This window comes from Chiloscyllium punctatum, chromosome 32 (genome assembly GCF_047496795.1).
Source record: "Chiloscyllium punctatum isolate Juve2018m chromosome 32, sChiPun1.3, whole genome shotgun sequence".
NCBI classification, from domain to species: domain Eukaryota; kingdom Metazoa; phylum Chordata; class Chondrichthyes; order Orectolobiformes; family Hemiscylliidae; genus Chiloscyllium; species Chiloscyllium punctatum.
This window is the reverse complement of record NC_092770.1, coordinates 14,664,923-14,682,443: the sequence shown is the minus strand read 5'-3', so window position 1 is coordinate 14,682,443 and position 17,521 is coordinate 14,664,923. Positions and strand designations below refer to the sequence as shown.

Here is a 17,521-nt window from a genome sequence, read left to right as displayed (position 1 = left end):
ATTTTTAATACATAATCTACAGCACACCATTTATATGATTATATAAGTAAAGCACATTGGAACATACTTTGTTCAGATGTGCCAAAATATCTAAATTAAATCTCTCAACTTTGATACATGCTACAATATTGAAAGAGACAACACAGTCGGAGTGTCTGCTTTCCTTTCTGGATGACCAGATTTATGATAGAATAATTGTTAACAATTGTCTAAATTATGGATACAGTTTTAAATTCAAATTTGTTGCAGTGTTACTCTATATTCTAGTTTCCTCCAAAATTGTTATTTTTCAGTTTTTTAAAATTTATTCACAGGATCTGGGTGTTGTTGGTTTGACCAGACTTTATTGCCCATCCCAGATGACAGTTAAGAGTCAACCACATTGGTGTAGGTCTGGAGACACATGTAAACCAGATGAGGTAAAGCTGATAGTTTCCTTTCCTAAAAGGTGTTAGTGAATCAGATGGGGTTTCCCCCCAACAATAGACAATGGCATTATGGTCATCATTAAACTCTTAATTCCATATTTTTATTGTGATCAAATTCCACCAACTGCAACACTGGGATTTGAACCCAGAACATTAGCTGGATAGCTGGATTAACAATCCAGCAATAATACCACCAGGCCATCACCTCCCCACAGGCAGTTCAAAAAGTTAGAAAGTTCTGGGGAAGAACAATGCAAAAACTGTTAAACAGCAAACTGGAATCCTACGGTGTTACACAGCAACAGTAATGCTTATGATAATAATTGCTGCAGTCATTGTTGCTACTACTGATGAAAAATACTTCCACCAGATCATACTCTCAGCTAAATAGTGAAATTCTAGAATATTTACCAGATTTTGCGAATCATTAACCTGAACAATAATGTTACCAGTGGACTGCGGCTGTTGTTAAAACTGCAAACAGAGGAAGAGTAAAAGTAGCTGGAGCAGAAGCAGGAGGAGGTTGTCTTTAGTTGCTGGGGTGATTGATACAGTATAGCCTAATAGGAGAGAATTGTCCTGACACCCTTTCCAGGCAGAAGTTTTCCCATTCTGAGTATAACAGAGGAGCACTGTATGAACAAGTAGATTATGGCACTCGCCATCTGATGTCTGAATGGTTGAAGATGTCTTCTTTAATATGAATTGCTTTGGTTATAGCAATAAACAGAACAGAATTGAACTTTTTTTTTGACCAGAAGACTCTAAAAGTGCAGGGAAGAGTATTACAGTTAACCAATGATGAATAAGATGGATAGCTAAATTTTATTTTTATACACATGAATGGTCATTAAATTTAGCAAAAAAACTCTTATCAAAAGCTGTTGCCAAATTGGTAAATTGTCAATAATAGAGGCATTGTGAACTCTGCCCATGTTGCCAGTTGAGAATTCACCATTATTCCAATGGCATATATAAAGATAAAAGTATTGATTCCTGAAAGTGCAAGTTGTTTATTCTGTTAAGACACCAATTTACAGACAATAATTTACAGGCAAATAGTAATCTTCTTTTAGGTGGAAGAGCACTACATATCTTACGTACTTGATTAGTGAGGCAATCCTCTACTATCTTTGGAAGATAATAGATTGAATAGATCATTCCTGGGAAATATGAGGTAATGCTAAAATAATGGTTGTTTAAATTTGCATTGCAAACAAGTCTAATCAAGCTCGTGTCAGAGAATATAATTATTATACTAAGGCAATAGTTCAGATCTTTAGAGTGCTACAAAGGGCTATGCTACACATTCTTACAAGGTGAACAAAAACATTGAAGTTTTATTCATGTTCCATAAATTGTGGTTCATGAATAAAGAAACAATGGTGTGACAAAAAAAACCCCCAAAGAACTGTGGATGCTGGGAATGAAAAATATAGAAATTGCTGGAAAAACTCAACTGGTCTGGCAGCATCTGTGGAGAGAAAGCAGAGTTGATGTTCTGAGTCCAGTGGCTCTTCATCAGAACTGTGTGTGACAAAGCAACACAAGGGGCTGTGTCAGTGCAAAACAATGAAAAGCAATAAGACAGGAACCAATTCAATTCACAGCATTTTGCCTAACATTGGCCAACAGAATCCACTGTTTCATTTACATGTAGTCTGCATTTCCATAAACTCTTGTTTTGTCTTACACTTTTTCACAATATAACAGAATTTCATGGAAGGGTATGATCAGATGGATAAACCATTAGACCATTTGTTTTATGAACAAGTATTCATTTCTCTATTCTATCTGGTTTCCTTTGCTGTGTTTTGAATGTTTACACAAATCCAGCTGCTGATGCCCACATCCACCATGATTAAGAGGACTTCTACTGTAGTGGTAAGATTAATTACAATGGATTCAGATGGAAGACTATTTCTTTCTGTGATATCTCTTACCCAGCATTAATGCAGTCACCACTATCTCTATTGCTGGCATCTGTCACTTGGTCGTTACATTACCAAATACCAGTTGCCAATATGTGTGCCAACTCCAAGTTCACCCTGCTGTGGACTACTAAGTAAATCTGTACATGAGCTTGTGTAAGCATTGTTCAGAACTCAGAATGAGCTGGGGGTAGCAGGCAAAGACCTGTGAACACCTATGTAAATATGGTCATGACATGCTAAAGATGATCTGAATCCTTCATTGGTATTAAGATCCTCAAAGTCATCAAAAGACAATCGATGATGATCCCAGTGCAATTACTTCCTGTATCATAGAGTTCATAAGATGTGGAAATTTGTTGAGTTGAAATATATCTTACGGATAACCATATATCAGAGAACTCCTTCAAGCACAGAACACCCTCCATTATTGCAAATTAGCTGCTATGTTTCCTTATATAGTGATTACACTTCAAAAGTTGGCTGTATTTCACTTCTCCCAGCTGTGAGAATGCCTCATCTTTCACTTCGGGACCCTCCAACCCCATGGCATCAACATGGACTTCACCAGTTTCCTCATTTCCCCTCCCCCTACCTTATCCCAGTGTCAACCTTCCAGCTCAGCACCGTCCTCATGACCTGTCCCACCTGTCAATCTTCCATCCCACCGATCTGCTCCCCCCTCCTCTCTGACATATCACCTTTACCCCCACCTCCATCCACCTATTGCACTCTCAGCTACCTTCTCCCCAACTCCACCCCCTCCCATGTATCTCTCCACCCCGAGGCTCACAGCCTCATTCCTGATGAAGGGCTTTTGACTGAAGCATCGATTTTCCTGCTCCTCGGATGCTGCCTGACCTGCTGTGCTTCTCCAGCACCACTCTAATGTTGACTAATCTCCAGCATCTGCAGTACACACCTCCACCTGTACTTCACTTCGGACCAACCTTATAAGGTGCTATAAAATACAATGCAGCTAAAACTAGAAATGGCAGAGACAAGTGCTTCATTTGCCTGATCATATTGTTTATGCACTTTAATTGTCTCTTTGTTAGTATTTCCTCAGACTTGTACATATAACTTTGTCAGAATTCCCACTCATGCATACAAATGTGGTCTCCATTACTCTTGTGGTGAAGTTATGGAGATGGAATTGAAACAAAACTTGTTCAAGGTGAGAGGGGGGAGATTAGGAGTGAAGTGCATGAAAAATGCTTCACCTAGAGGGTGGTGAATGCCCGGAATGGACTGCCAGTCGAGGTGTTGGAAGAGGGGAAGTTAGCAAAATTTAAGGTGCATTTTGAAAGACACATAAACAGGAGGCAAACAGAGGGATAGAAACTGGGTATGGCAATAAATAGTGATTCTAAATAAGAACTAGAATCAAAACATATGGCGCTAGAAAAGCACATCTGGTAAAGCAGCATCTGAGGAGCAGGAGAGTCAACATTTCGAGCACAAACTCTTCATTAAGAATATGAGGGCCCCAAGGTGGCTGAAAGATAAACAGGAGGGTGATGGGCCTGGGGGTAAGGTAGCTGGGAATGCAATAGGTAGATGAAGGTGGGGCGTGATGGTGATAGGTCAGACCAGAGGGTGGAACGGATAGGTGTGAAGGAAGATGGACAGGTAGGATAGTTCAAGAGGGCAGACCCGAGTTGGAGGGTTGGATATCAGATAAGGTGGGGGGAGGAGAGACGAGGAAACTGGTGAAATCCAGATTGATTCCGTGTAGTTGGAGGGTCCCAAGATGGAAGATGAAGTGTTCTTCCTCCATTTGTCGGCTAGCTAGGATTTGACAGTGAAGGAGATCCAGGACTTGGATGTCCTTGGTGGAGTGGGAGGGGGAGTTGAAGTGATTGGCCACAGGGCAGTGGGGTTGTTCAGTGCGTGTGTCCCACAAATGTTCTCTGAAATGCTCCGCAAGTTGACGTCCTGTCTCCCCAAATTAGAGGAGACCACATCGAGAACAACAGACACAGTCGATGAGATATTTGGAGGAGCAGGAAAATCTCTGCCAGATGTGAAAGGATCTTTTGGGTCCTTGGATGGAGGTGGGGGGGGTGGGGGGCGGTGGGGGGGGGGGGGGGGAGGGGTGGGCGCAGTGGCAAAGGACGGTGCTGGGAATGGAGGATGGTTTGGTGGTGGGCGTGGACCAAACGAGGGAGTCACGGAGGGAATGGTCTTCGCGGAATGCGGTGGGGAGGGAAATATATCTCTGGTAGTGGGGTCTGACTGTGAGTGGCGGAAATGACAGAGGATGATGCGTTATATCTGGAGGCTGGTGGTGTGGAAGGTGAGGATTGGGGGAAGGGGGTTCTGACCTTATTGCAGTTTGAGGAGTAGGGCTCAAGGGCAGAGGTGCGGGAAGTGGAGGAGATGCACTGGAGTCTTTCTCCTAAATAAAGACTAGGAATTGGAATCGGCTTGGCTGGCCAAAGGGCCTGTTCCTGTGCTGTATTGTATTGTATCATAAAATTATCACAGCCATATTAATATAATGGTCACACTTATTAACATCCTTTGTTGAGGTTATATGGTTACTTGTTCACTTCTTTCCATGTCTAGAATGTCGTGGTCACTGTAATTATATTGTCTACCATTTGCTGGTGCACTGTGTGTCTGGTTAGCAGATTCCATCAATACCACAAAGCTTCTCTTCAAAACTCGACTGTATCTATTCTTCTGATGTGCACATAGTCAATTCTGATTATTCCATTGTGGTTTGTACTGCCACAGCTTGCACACTAATAACCTTCCTAAATGGATTGTAAAATAATGACATTACTTGCTTGGCTGCTTGAACACTATAAACTGCTCATTATTGCAACTAGTCATTCATATTGCAACTGATTTTTCAGTCAGCCACAGGAAAAAACAAGTATTCAAATTAATATCTTATTCAGAAACATCTACACCCTTAAGAACAGGTCATCATTTACCTGCAAAAAAAAGTCAGTTTTGGATGATTCTTCATTCGTAACGATTATGTTATAGTGGAATTTGACCAGCTTTGGGACTGATACAAGGTAGGCACTGCTGGCAAGACCAGTTCACAGGGTAGTTCAGAGTCAATCACATTTCTATGGGTCTGGAGTTACATGTAGGCCTGATTAGGTAAGGATGGCAGATTACCTTCTCGAAAGGTTATTAGTGACCTTAATGGGTTTTTATAACAATCATGTTGTATGGTCACCAAGGTCACCTTTGCAGATATTAGTTCTTTTAAGTTAAAATTTACTTATTCAATTAATTCAATTTCCCCAGATACTGGGTAAGATTTAAACTCATCATCTTCACATTTTTAGCTTAGACTTTAGGATATGTTACATAATAATTGTGGTGATAATTAATACTTTCGTATTGTGCATGGTCAGATGTTGAATCACTTGAAAGATGCATTTGTGTGCCAAAAATTTTAGATTTAAAGTTCACCAATATTGACTCAACTTTCAATCTTTTCTAGAATCAATACTATGCCTTATGGAGAAGAAACTGGAAGCTTCAAGGTTTATGTATTATCTATAAAGTAGAAGTAATTCTTGATCAATATCATACCGTTGTGGAAAGATAGTGAATTGAGGCAATAGTTTTACCCATAACAAGGAAAGGAGGCCATTGTGGCTGCCTGTTGTCATATATCTTCCTGTGGTTAACACAAAATATAATTGTCAGAAAATTGGAAGCAAGTCAGCTACCCAAGAGCTTTGTTGCAGGGCAAGCAGGCAAGTAGGGAGAGTAAAGAAAGTGTATTCATGTTACTGATGTATAAAGGACAAGGAGCCACCATGGTCTGCTATTAGAACTGATGCGATTGGTCTTCTCAAAATAGATAATGTTCAAATTCAAAAGGCACATGGTCCAACTGCACACATTGTCAAAAACAGAAATTGCAGGTGAAACTCAGCAAGTCTGGCAGCATCTGTGGTGAGAGAAAGTCTAGTGACTCTTCATCACAATTCTGATTCTGCTTTCTCTCCCCACAGATGTTGCCAGACATATTAGTTTCTGCAAAGACCGTTCCCTCCGTGACTACCTGGTCAGGTCCACGCCCCCATACAACCCACCCTCCCATCCTGGCACTTTCCTCTGCCACCGCTGGAACTGTAAAACCTGCGCACACACCTCCTTCCTCACCTCTATCCAAGGCCCTAAAGGAGCCTTCCACATCCATCAAAGTTTTACTTGCACATCCACTAATATCATTTATTGTATCCGTTGCTCCCGATGCGGTCTCCTCTACATTGGGGAGACTGGGCGCCTCCTAGCAGAGCACTTTAGGGAACATCTCCGGGACACCCGCACCAATCAACCACACTGCCCCGTGGCCCAACATTTCAACTCCCCCTCCCACTCTGCCGAAGACATGGAGGTCCTGGGCCTCCTTCACCGCTCAAAATTATGCAGCTGGTCTAACATGAATTTTAGAGGCATACACTGCAGAAGGAGGTAATCCAGCCCTTTGAGTAATCACTTTGAGAAATAATCATACAGAGTCCCACATTCATGCTTTTTTGATAGTAACCCTGAATTTACTAATCTCTCAGTACTTGCCCAATTCACCTTTAAAGTTATTCATGGAATTAGCTTCCACCATTTTTTTTAGACAAAGTGTTTCAGATCTGATAACTTTGACTGAAAAAAACTCAACTCCCATTGTTCTTTTGACAATGACTTTAAACCTATGACTTCTGATTATTGACTCAATAACCAAACTCCTTTTAAAATATCAATACAACTTGGATTTTGCAGAATCTTTAATGATGGAAATAATCAGAAGGCACTTTATGGCAGTACAATCAGACCAATTGTGATGTTGTGAAATTATGTTAGTATTCATAGCTTTTAATACAGTAAAACAGAGTCTCAAAATTTATAACAGCATTGCACATCATGAGAATTAAAGGGTAAATGACACTTCTCATGATTACTGCAACGAACTAAGGATTCCTACAGATTTCCAATGTTTGTATTGATGTAGTGATGATGCAAAATGAAGACTCCTAGCTCAGCTATTAGAGGTTGATTTCATGTTAACTTTGACAGCCATCAAAATTTGGATTTTGTCAATATTTTCAAATTATGTTTTATATTTTAGAGGCAATCTATTTATTTATTGGAATTTGATACTTGGATATTTGAAGACCATCCATATCTTCCTTGATATAATGCATGCCAAATTTTAATTATGTAACTAATCACTCATTCACAGCAGAGTAAAACCATGCCATTTGTAGGGGCTGTGTTCATGCAAAATCTTGCAAACAGCAAATTCATGAACAGCCAACATATGATAATGGGCGCAAATTTGATAGTTTCCAAACATCAAACATTATGGTGCATAAACAACACTGTGGAAGATAAAATCCAATAAACTTTGCTTAAGGCAATATGTTTGTTGAACATAACAATGTTCTCTTGGAGAAATAGCGCAAAAATATAGTGATGCATTGTACTAATTACCACTACAGCTGCATATAGCACACCTATAAGCACGAATCACAAATTATGATAATATGGACCCAAGTGCAACATGGCTCCTAACACATCAGCGTGCATGCTCCACTCCCAGAGAGACAATACACCACCATTATGTCAGTGTCTAAGAGCCTACACTTGGCATTGGGAGGTTCTGTTATTAAAATACCCTTAGACAGCACTTTTTGTTCAAAAACTCATAGATGAGCAAATGTTGAAATGATAATGGGTTATGTGACACATGTAATGTTTTGCGCTGATATGTGAATTCATGAATGGAAGGTGTGAACGGTAAGACTTCACAGCATTTTACAAATACTGGAACTTCAATGTGAGTAGCACTTTGTGACATTGGTGAGTGCTGTAAGTAAGCAACTAAATAATTACCAATTTTACGAAGGACAATAGGCATTTCTCTTTATTATAGAGAGACAATTCATTTTTATATAGATTGCAAAACATGTTCAGAATTAGAAATCTGATATAATTACCTTTTAATTTTTCATCTTTGATATTCTTCAAGAGAACAAGTATGGTTGCATAACAAGCTCAAATATATTTCCAAAATTCCTTAATTCTTTGCACTCTTCAGAAATAAATATTATCAAGTTAGAGAGGTTTTGCATTACACAGGGTCAGCCTACTTTGAAATAACATCCAACCCATCAATTAGTTTGAGCTTATTGGCCAGAAAACTGCTACGCATGCTGAACCTTTTTGTGGTCTAATTGTTTACCATAGTGTCGACAGAAATATTGGTTCCCACTAAACAATCTTAGATTCTGAATCACATATACAACCCCTGACTGGCTTCTGGTTGCATGGATACTCTATATTTTGTCCAAACAGTTGGTAAACTTGTGGTCTTTTTGCAATGCATTATGGAACAAAAGAAATGGACACTGATACAATAAACTGGCAAATTCGAGTCAAATGCATAAAGTCAGCAAATATTTTAAGAAGAAATGTGTTTATTCATGTTTGTGAACAAGTACTTAATTTCTGGAATTGTTTAGGTCACTAGTATGTTTTCATCCCATGAAGGCACATTTGCTGAAATATCAATGTTTAATAGAACACATTCAGTCAGCAACAGATCTTCTGTTGATCAGTGAATTTTATTTCTGAAGAATTTCAAGAATCAGGGACATTGGTAAATAAATTGGACCTTTCTCCTTTTCCACTGATGACAATAAGTTGGAAACTGAGTACGTAATAATAATTAAAATTTTACATATGCATGTACTTACTCTTTACCACTCTATATTCGTCCAGACTGAACATCTAAATTAGTTACATTCTGTATTTCTTATACAATTCTCAATAGTCACCATAGATGTCTCTTTTTCTGATGACATATTAACTGTTATTTTCAGTGTCAAATAGCAGACTAGCATCTTGTGCTGTTAGATGGATCAGTACCTCTTCAATAAAAAGAACTTGGAAAGGATTTTACTGGTACACAGTTTTTTAATACCTTGTTAAAAATGTAAAATGGTCTCATTTTGATTTGTCCTTGTGATGGATCATGTGGTGACTAATAAAATGTTTTTATTTATTCACAAAAGCAAATTGGAGAAAATGGGCTAGGTTGTCTCCTGAACTATAATATGCCTTCCTTCACAAAAAGCCTAACCAAGTATGACCACTATGTTTTTAAAGTACCTTTGAGCAGTGTGATTAGTCAAGCATTCACTTCTCATTGTCATGGCACTGCAATCTACTGGCACTGCCATCTTTGACAATGGAACCTTTACCACATTATACATAATAAGGTGAAGTACACGAACATTCTCTGCAGCTGTAGGGGTTGTCAGCATGCAAAAGCTGACAGGAACCCACAGAGCAGTGTGACTGGCCTGTCATTCCTTCGCAATTCCTCCTCTTTCATTAATCATATATCAGCTTGAAGAATTACTGGTAAACATTCTTCTACTAACAAAGCAACCCAGAGCAAAAGATTTGCATGTAACATTTCAGCTCACAAAAACTTAAGTATCAGTAAATAAACCCTAGGACATAGTTACAAGAGTCCATTAGACAGGCCTTTCACCTGCAGACCCATTGAAAATTTCCTTGCAGTCAGCTTTCCAAGTTCAGAATAGGATTTTGCATGCCCATGGAGCAGAAAATCATTCAGTGCCTTTTGCTCTATCTTTTCCACTTGCTTTAAAATAGTCTTTCACTCACACATCCAATACTATAAAATGGTGTTCAAACCTAATGTATATCCAAAAGAACTGATTCCTACCTGTAAAGACCATTAGACCTTAAGAAATAGAATCAGCTATTCAGCCCATCGAGCTTGCTCTACCGTTCAATAGAATCATGGCTGATCCAACATTCCCTATGTCTACTTTCCTGAATTTTCCCCATAACCCTTCATTCCTTTAATGATCCAAAATCTATCTATCTCAGCCTTATTATATACAGGGACTGTGCCCATGCAGCTCTCTGTGCCAAGGAGTTCCAAAGACTCACAACCCTCTGAGGGAAAAAAATTCCTCCTTATCTTAGTCTTCACTTTTCCCTGTTAGTAGCCTAGTATGGTGTATTAAGAAGACAAGAAATGATCTTATAGTCTTCTTCCCCTTCATAAATGCTGGTGTAATAAATACATTTGCCAGTATCGAACAAAAACAAGTCCAGTGTGTATACGCGATAGTATCATAAAAATTATCCCTAGGTTCCGTTTTAATTCTGGATCAATACATACAAACATGTCAGGTAATGTTAGCATTATAACCATGCCGTATCCTGGTTCAGTTAGCAAAAATGAGAATTAAGAACAGCTGGTGAAGTAAAGATCGACAAATGTTTCAAGTAATTTTTTTCAATGAAATCATACTTTCCCACTAGTAATGGAATATTGAGTGTGTTATGCTAAACTTTTTTATAGGAATTATTTCTCCTTTTCAACATATATTCCCCATTCCCAATTTTAAAATAAACTGGCATGTAAACTGGTATGTAATTTTTGTTCTCCAGCAATATAGCTTTTTTTGCTTTACCATTTGCAAAGCTGTTGTCAATTGATTTATATCATAATGTTGTACAATTCTTACCTTCTCAGTTTGATCATAAAAAGAAGTTGTTGTAGAATAGGAATCTTCTGACCTTGGGGATGAGCTTGGAGGTGAGAATGGTGAATTCTCTGTGGTCAGCTCGATTAGTTGTTCAGTAACTCCTCCTGGATAAAATGTCATTACATTTAGAAATCAGACCTGAAGTGACACAGTATTTTATAGAAATGTATTTCTAGGACATCTAAATGCTAAAATTCAAATATGTACAATGCAGGTGGGAACACTAAGTCCCAGAATCTGCAACCACTCACATTGTCTATTACCTACACTGCAGTCTTCTTAAAGAGAGAGGATGGCAGTTTGTGTTGAGATGGTAATGCAGGGGTGCAGGGTTGGGGAGCAGGGTGGTAGTGGATGGAGATGAAGCCTAGCATGGTAGAGAGAACAAGCTCAGTGTGGGAGAGAGATGAAGCCCAGCGTGGGAGAGAGATGGGACACAGCATGGGCGAGAGTAGGAGCCCAATGTGGGAGAGGGAGATGAGCTCAGTGTGGGAAAGAGATGGAGTCCAGCGGGGAAGAGAGATGGAGCCCAGCATGGGAGAGAAATTGAGCCCAGCGTAGGAGACAGATTGAGCCCAGTGTGGGAGAGAGGTGGAGCCAGGTGTGGGAGAGAGATGGAGCCCAGTCTGGGAGAGAGATGGAGCCCAGTGTGGGAGAGAGATGGAGCCCAGTGTGGGAGAGAGATTGAGCCCAGTCTGGGAGAGAGATGGAGCCCAGTCTGGGAGAGAGATGGAGCCCAGTGTGGGAGAGAGATGGAGCCCAGTGTGGGAGAGAGATTGAGCCCAGTGTGGGAGAGAGATGGAGTCCAGTCTGGGAGACAGATCAAGCCTAGTGTGGGAGAGAGATTGAGCCCTGCATGGGAAAGAGATTGAGCCCTTGTATGGAGAGCCCAGTGTGCAGTGACTGTGGGCACATGGCTAAAGATGGGCTGTAATTTGGAACTTTAAAATTTACTTTTTATTTTATCTGAAAAGAATTGTAATGTTGAACTTTTAATTTATTTCTTTATTTCTCTACTTTTTACCTAAGATGTTGTACCCTGCCATCTTGTATCTAAGATGCATTGTGAATGGCAACTTTGCAAACTTTTCACTGTACTCCTATATACCTGTATTTGAGTACATGTGACAATAACACCTAATTCTAATTCTAATTCTAAAATACTTTCAGATGACACTGCTCTGAAGAGCCACCATCACTGCATGAAATGCTTGCCCTTTCATACACTCAGTGTATCAGGCTGTGAATATCAGTATCAGAGTGACTGTTTCAATCCAAATGGAAACCCACTGAGAATGCTAACAATTGTATGAGTGTGAATTTTAACTTCTGGGCGTCATTAACATGTTGTTGACAGCCTTGCCACCCAAAATGGACATGAGGTCAATGGGAAATTGCAGAAGTTTGGGTACCACAAAGCATTCTATGAATTTGAATGTGGGTTGAGAGTCTGGGGTGAGGAAGACTTACAAAGGCCACACCTGCTCCTCCTGACTCCACAAATAAATCATATGTATGAAAAAGACTCTTTGGATTATCAGATCTGATTGGAATCTCCTGCTATAGCCAGCCCAGCTTTCTTCTGGCATGGAGCTGCTATTGATACAATAGGGCCATCATTTGCTTAAACGTGTGGAATTCCTGCTGACATCAGTTAAGTGTCTCATAATGCCTGAAAGATTAGGTATTTTCAAACTGTATCAGAGTGGAAATGGTGTAATTGGTCTACCTGCCACATTTTACATGTCTTTTCCACCCAGATTCCCCCTAGCTGCCATAGCTTTCACTTTTCAATGAGCTGTCCAGGACTGCTACTCAGTCTGAAATCAAGCAGAATGCCTTGGATGGAAAAGAATTTTGTTTTATTTTCCAAAGAGTTAGCACAAAATTTCACTTTTAAGCTCAAAATATATTCTACATAAATATCATCCGTTAACTTACGTGTGCTATTATCGCCCCACGTCACTTCATTTGCTCGAATTAAGGCTGGATCCTCCTTTAAAGGATTGGCTTGCAAAGCTAATGTGTGCAAGGTAAGGAAAAACACGAATCTTCAGTTTGGTCATTCACAATCATTTCCAACATATTTAATATACCAAATAAAGCCCAAATTAATACAAGGAGTGCTACAGCAGTATGGTAAACAGCACCAGCAGATCTGACATGGTTTTACAATAACATATATCAGTGGACAAAGTTACAATTCACACAACACCAGGTTATAGTCAAACAGGTTTATTTGGAAGCACTACCTTTTTTGAGTGCTGCTCCTCCATTGAGTGATTGTTGTGAAGAAGCAGCACTCTGAAAGCTAGTGCTTCCAAATAAATCTGTAGGACTATAACCTGGTGTTGTGTGATTTTTAACTTTGTACACCCAGTCCAACACCAGCATCTCCAAGTCATATATCTATATAGTTGATTTGTATGTAAGTTAGTTCACTGAGCTTGAAGCTATGTAGCTGATTTGTCAGTAAATAGCTTTTCCGTTAGAAAATGACTGATTTGAGAAACGTAAATGTCATGTTGAATAGGCGGTGTCTGACACTGAATTGCATAGAAGTTACAGAAAGATATTTCAACATCAAACACTGCTGGATATTCGCTATGTGAAAGCAAGCTTTTCTTTCATAGACTAATCTGCACCAGAATTACAGCTTTTGTTGCCATTCTGAAACATAAGAAACTATCAGAGATCAAAGCTGCTAAATTCACACATTGCAAGGTGAGTTTCCTCAGGTGCATGTTTTATCAGATATAATACTGAAGATAAGTTTCAGAGAGTTAAACAATTGGCAGTCTTGAGCATTCATCCATTCTGAGCGTGTTCACGAGCAGGCGTGAGACCTAATTGTATTTTTAAGACATCCTGTGTGGTTGAAATGCTGGTTTTACTTTTGAAGAAGTTCACTTTTGCAAACTTCACAGCAGTCACGTGAAAACAAAATATTTTGGATGCTGGACATTTGGTATGAAAACAAAAAAAATGCTGGAAATACTCAATGGTTCTGGCAGAATTTGTGAAGAGAGAGAAAAAGTGTGAATTAGATTACTTACAGTGTGGAAACAGGCCCTTCAGCCCAACAAGTCCACACCGCACCCGCTGAAGCGCAACCCACCCATACCCCTTACCTACACTACGGACAATTTAGCATGACCAATTCACCTGACCTGCACATCTTTGGAGTGTGGGAGGAAACCGGAGCAAACCCACGCAGACACGGGGAGAACGTGCAAATTCAACTCAGTCAGTCGCCTGAGGTGGGAACTGAACCCGGGTCTCTGGCGCTGTGAGGCAGCAGTGCTAACCACTGTGCCACCGTGCCACCCACGGTGCAGCTTGCCAGCCTTTTGACAAAACTGGAGACTCTTCAAATTTATAACTTTCAAATGTATTTTCAGTTCTTTTTTGAAACCATGTATGGAATCTTTGAGCTGCCTCCACCACTCTCCCAGGCAGCAGGTTACATATTCTGAAAACTTTGAGTGAAAAAGTTCTCATCTCATTCTAGCTCCCTTGCTAGATCTTGAAATTGAGATCCCTAGTTACTGACACACCTACCAGTGGAAGCAGAATATCCTCTCTTCACTCTTAAAAAGAAATTCATCGTTTTGAATACCTAATAATGTCACCCCTTAATCTTCACTGCGCCAAAGAGAATAAGGTCAATGTTTCACACATGGGACCTTCACTAGGAATCATTCCTGGTGGGGGGCTTGTGCCTGTGACAATGTTTTTCCTGCTCCTCGGGTGCTGCCTGGCCTGCTGTGCTTTTCCAGCATCACACTCTCGACTTTAACAACCTTACTTTATTTAAGTACCCAGAACTGAACACCATACTCCAAACAGGATTTGACCAATGATTTGTAGAGATTCAGCACCACTTTCCCGCTTTAATACTGTATGCTTCGCTTTATAAACCCAAGGATCCTATAAGCTTTCTAAGCAAGTATATGGGTCAAATGCTGGCAAATGGGACAAGATTAATTTATGATGTGGAGGTGCCGGTGTTGGACTGAGGTGGACAAAGTTGAAAGTCACACAACATCAGGATACAGTCCCAACAGGTTTATTTGGAAGTACTTCCACATAATCCTTTTACACTATGGCCTGGTGTTATGTGATTTTTAGCTAGACTAATTTAGGTTGGCATGGACAGGGAGGACTGGAGGGTCTGATGTGCATGCAGCTCAACTTCCCTGGCCACCTTCAGAGAATTATGCGTGTGAGCTCAGAGTTCCTGTACTCCTGTATTCGATCCAGTGTTGTACCATTGAGCACATATCATCTGTGTTTGTCCTACCAAGATGCAATATCTTACATTTCTCTGCATTGAAATTCATCTGCCAAGCGTCTGCTATTTGGCCAGTTTTGTCAATGGCCCTCTGAAGTCACTCAGCATTATCTTCACAATTCACTATTCACCCTAGGTTAGTATCATCTGCAAATTTAGGGACTTTTGTCCTCAAACATCCATCTCCAAATTATTTATAAAACTCAAAACAAGCCTCTCAACACCTAAACCTAGGAAAGACTTTCAACTCATCTCCAATCTGAGAAATGCTTACATACAAACTGTTTCCCACCTTTTAACCAACTTCTAATCCATACTGCCACGGACACATCAATCCTAAACAGTATTAATTTGTTAACATCCTGCCATATGGCACAGTGTCCGATGCTTTCCGAATGTCCAAATATACAACATCCACAGCACTGCCCTCATCCTACCTCATCAAAGAACTCAAATCAATTTTCACACTTGATCTACCCTTGAAAAAGCCATGTTGACTGTCAAAAATTAACTTATTTTTCATGAGCTTTATATATTATGTTATATATGAAGTTATCCTGCATGCATTGAAGGAATGTCTCCCCTTCCGTGCCTCACACTCTAACTTTTTCTTAATCTACACTAGGGTAATTGAAATTACCAACTATCACAACCCTATTTTTTTTCATCAGATTTTCATAATCTGCCCTCAAATGATCTCTTTTATTTCTTCCCCACTGGTTGAAGGTCAATAATAAATTCCCAACAAGGTCACTGGGCCTGTAATGTTTTTCACTTCCATGATTCTAATTCAGGGAATGCATCCTGTTCAAGGGCAACAATACTGTTTTTACTAAAAGCCACATAACCTGAAATATCAAGCATCCAATTCTGTCTGGCTTCAGCCACATTTCTGTCAATGCTACTGTGTTATATCCCCCCAAGAGCGATTTCTGCTACTAGTTCTCCAATTTTATTCATGATACTCTGTGTATTTATATCCATACAATGTAACCCTGCCCTTATTTCATCCTTGCCCACTGGAGGGCACCCATTTCCTTGTTCACTGTCAACAACCAAGCTTTCCCTCACTTCTTTTTCTCATTCCCCATCTCTCTTTCACCTTCTCTGGTATTTCCAGAATTAGGTTCATTAGTCAGCCCACCCCATTGTCTTACAAGTTTAAATCCACTCCTACTGCACTATGTACTTCCTCAGGTCAGAGATTAGTTCCATCCTGCTCAGGTAAAGCCCAACCCTTCTGAAAAGATTTCTCCTTTCCCAAAAGTGACCCCAGTGTCCCAAAAATCTGAACCCTTCCCTTCCACACCATCTCTCAAGCCATGATTTACCTTCCTGATATGCTTTCGCATAAATAGTGCAAGTTATATCACAGGTAGTATTTCTAAGATTACTACTCTATAGATCCTGTGTTTCAACCTACTCGCTAATTCCTGAAACCGATCATGCAAGTCCTCCATGCTACCCATCTCTACATTATTAGTACCCATGTGAACCAGAATCACTGGTTGTTCACCCTCCCTTTCCAGACGTTTATCCAGCAATTTAGTTTTGTCCCAAGCCCTTGCACTTGAGACAAAAGACTGTACAAGAGTCACAATCTTGTTTGCAAATTAGACGGTCTTATCCCTTGACCTATTGAGTCACCTACTACTACAATCTTTCTAATCGGCTTACCAGCTTCTCTCTCCTCCCAGAATAACCTTGGGTAGCAGCTTCCCTCGAGTCATCCACCTTCAATTAAATAGTGTAGCTCATTAAATAAGCATCTAAAATTTCATACCTGTAAGACAGCTCCAGGGAGTACTGAATTTCCTGGATTTGCTGTCTCCTTTTCTTTTGGCAAATGATCACCCTCTCATCTGCCATCTCTGTACTCCTCTTTATCTATCTGTCATGCAAACCCTCCCCCAGTCTCTGGTATGGCTAATGCAGGAACCTCTGTCCTTGAGTAGGGTACATTGAGGAAAGTCACTGCTCTGAATCAACCACATATTTTTCAAAGAGTGCTACCCTTTGGCACTTCATACAAATGTGACATCCTGGATGTCTTGTAGATTGAAAACCCCCTACAGTTTACAAGCCAAACGTCATCATCAGCTTTTCCAGAGGTCCTACCATCTTTACAGGTCAAGATGAGACACACTGCTTAAGCTCTGTTGTTTCTAAGCCACAAATAAATTTTCAATCAGTTCCTTTTGTTTTGGTTCAAGGAGGATGGAGAGAGGAAAACACAAGTCATGTATTATTTGGGGCTTGACCAAGTTAGCACTGCTGCCTTACTGTGGCAGGGATCCGGGT

At 40.1% G+C, this 17,521-nt stretch overlaps 1 protein-coding gene across 1 annotated transcript in view; it reads right to left on the bottom strand.

The window, feature by feature from the left end:
* ptprb (protein tyrosine phosphatase receptor type b) overlaps nt 1-17,521 on the bottom strand; it is a 115,240-nt gene that overhangs the window by 88,466 nt on the left and 9,253 nt on the right. Inside the window, exons 3-4 of the mRNA XM_072551686.1 lie at nt 12,868-12,945; nt 10,906-11,030 (exon numbers count right to left, since the gene is read on the bottom strand). Of these exons, the coding sequence (XP_072407787.1) occupies nt 10,906-11,030; nt 12,868-12,945 (203 nt within the window). The remainder of the gene's footprint in view (nt 1-10,905; nt 11,031-12,867; nt 12,946-17,521) is intronic.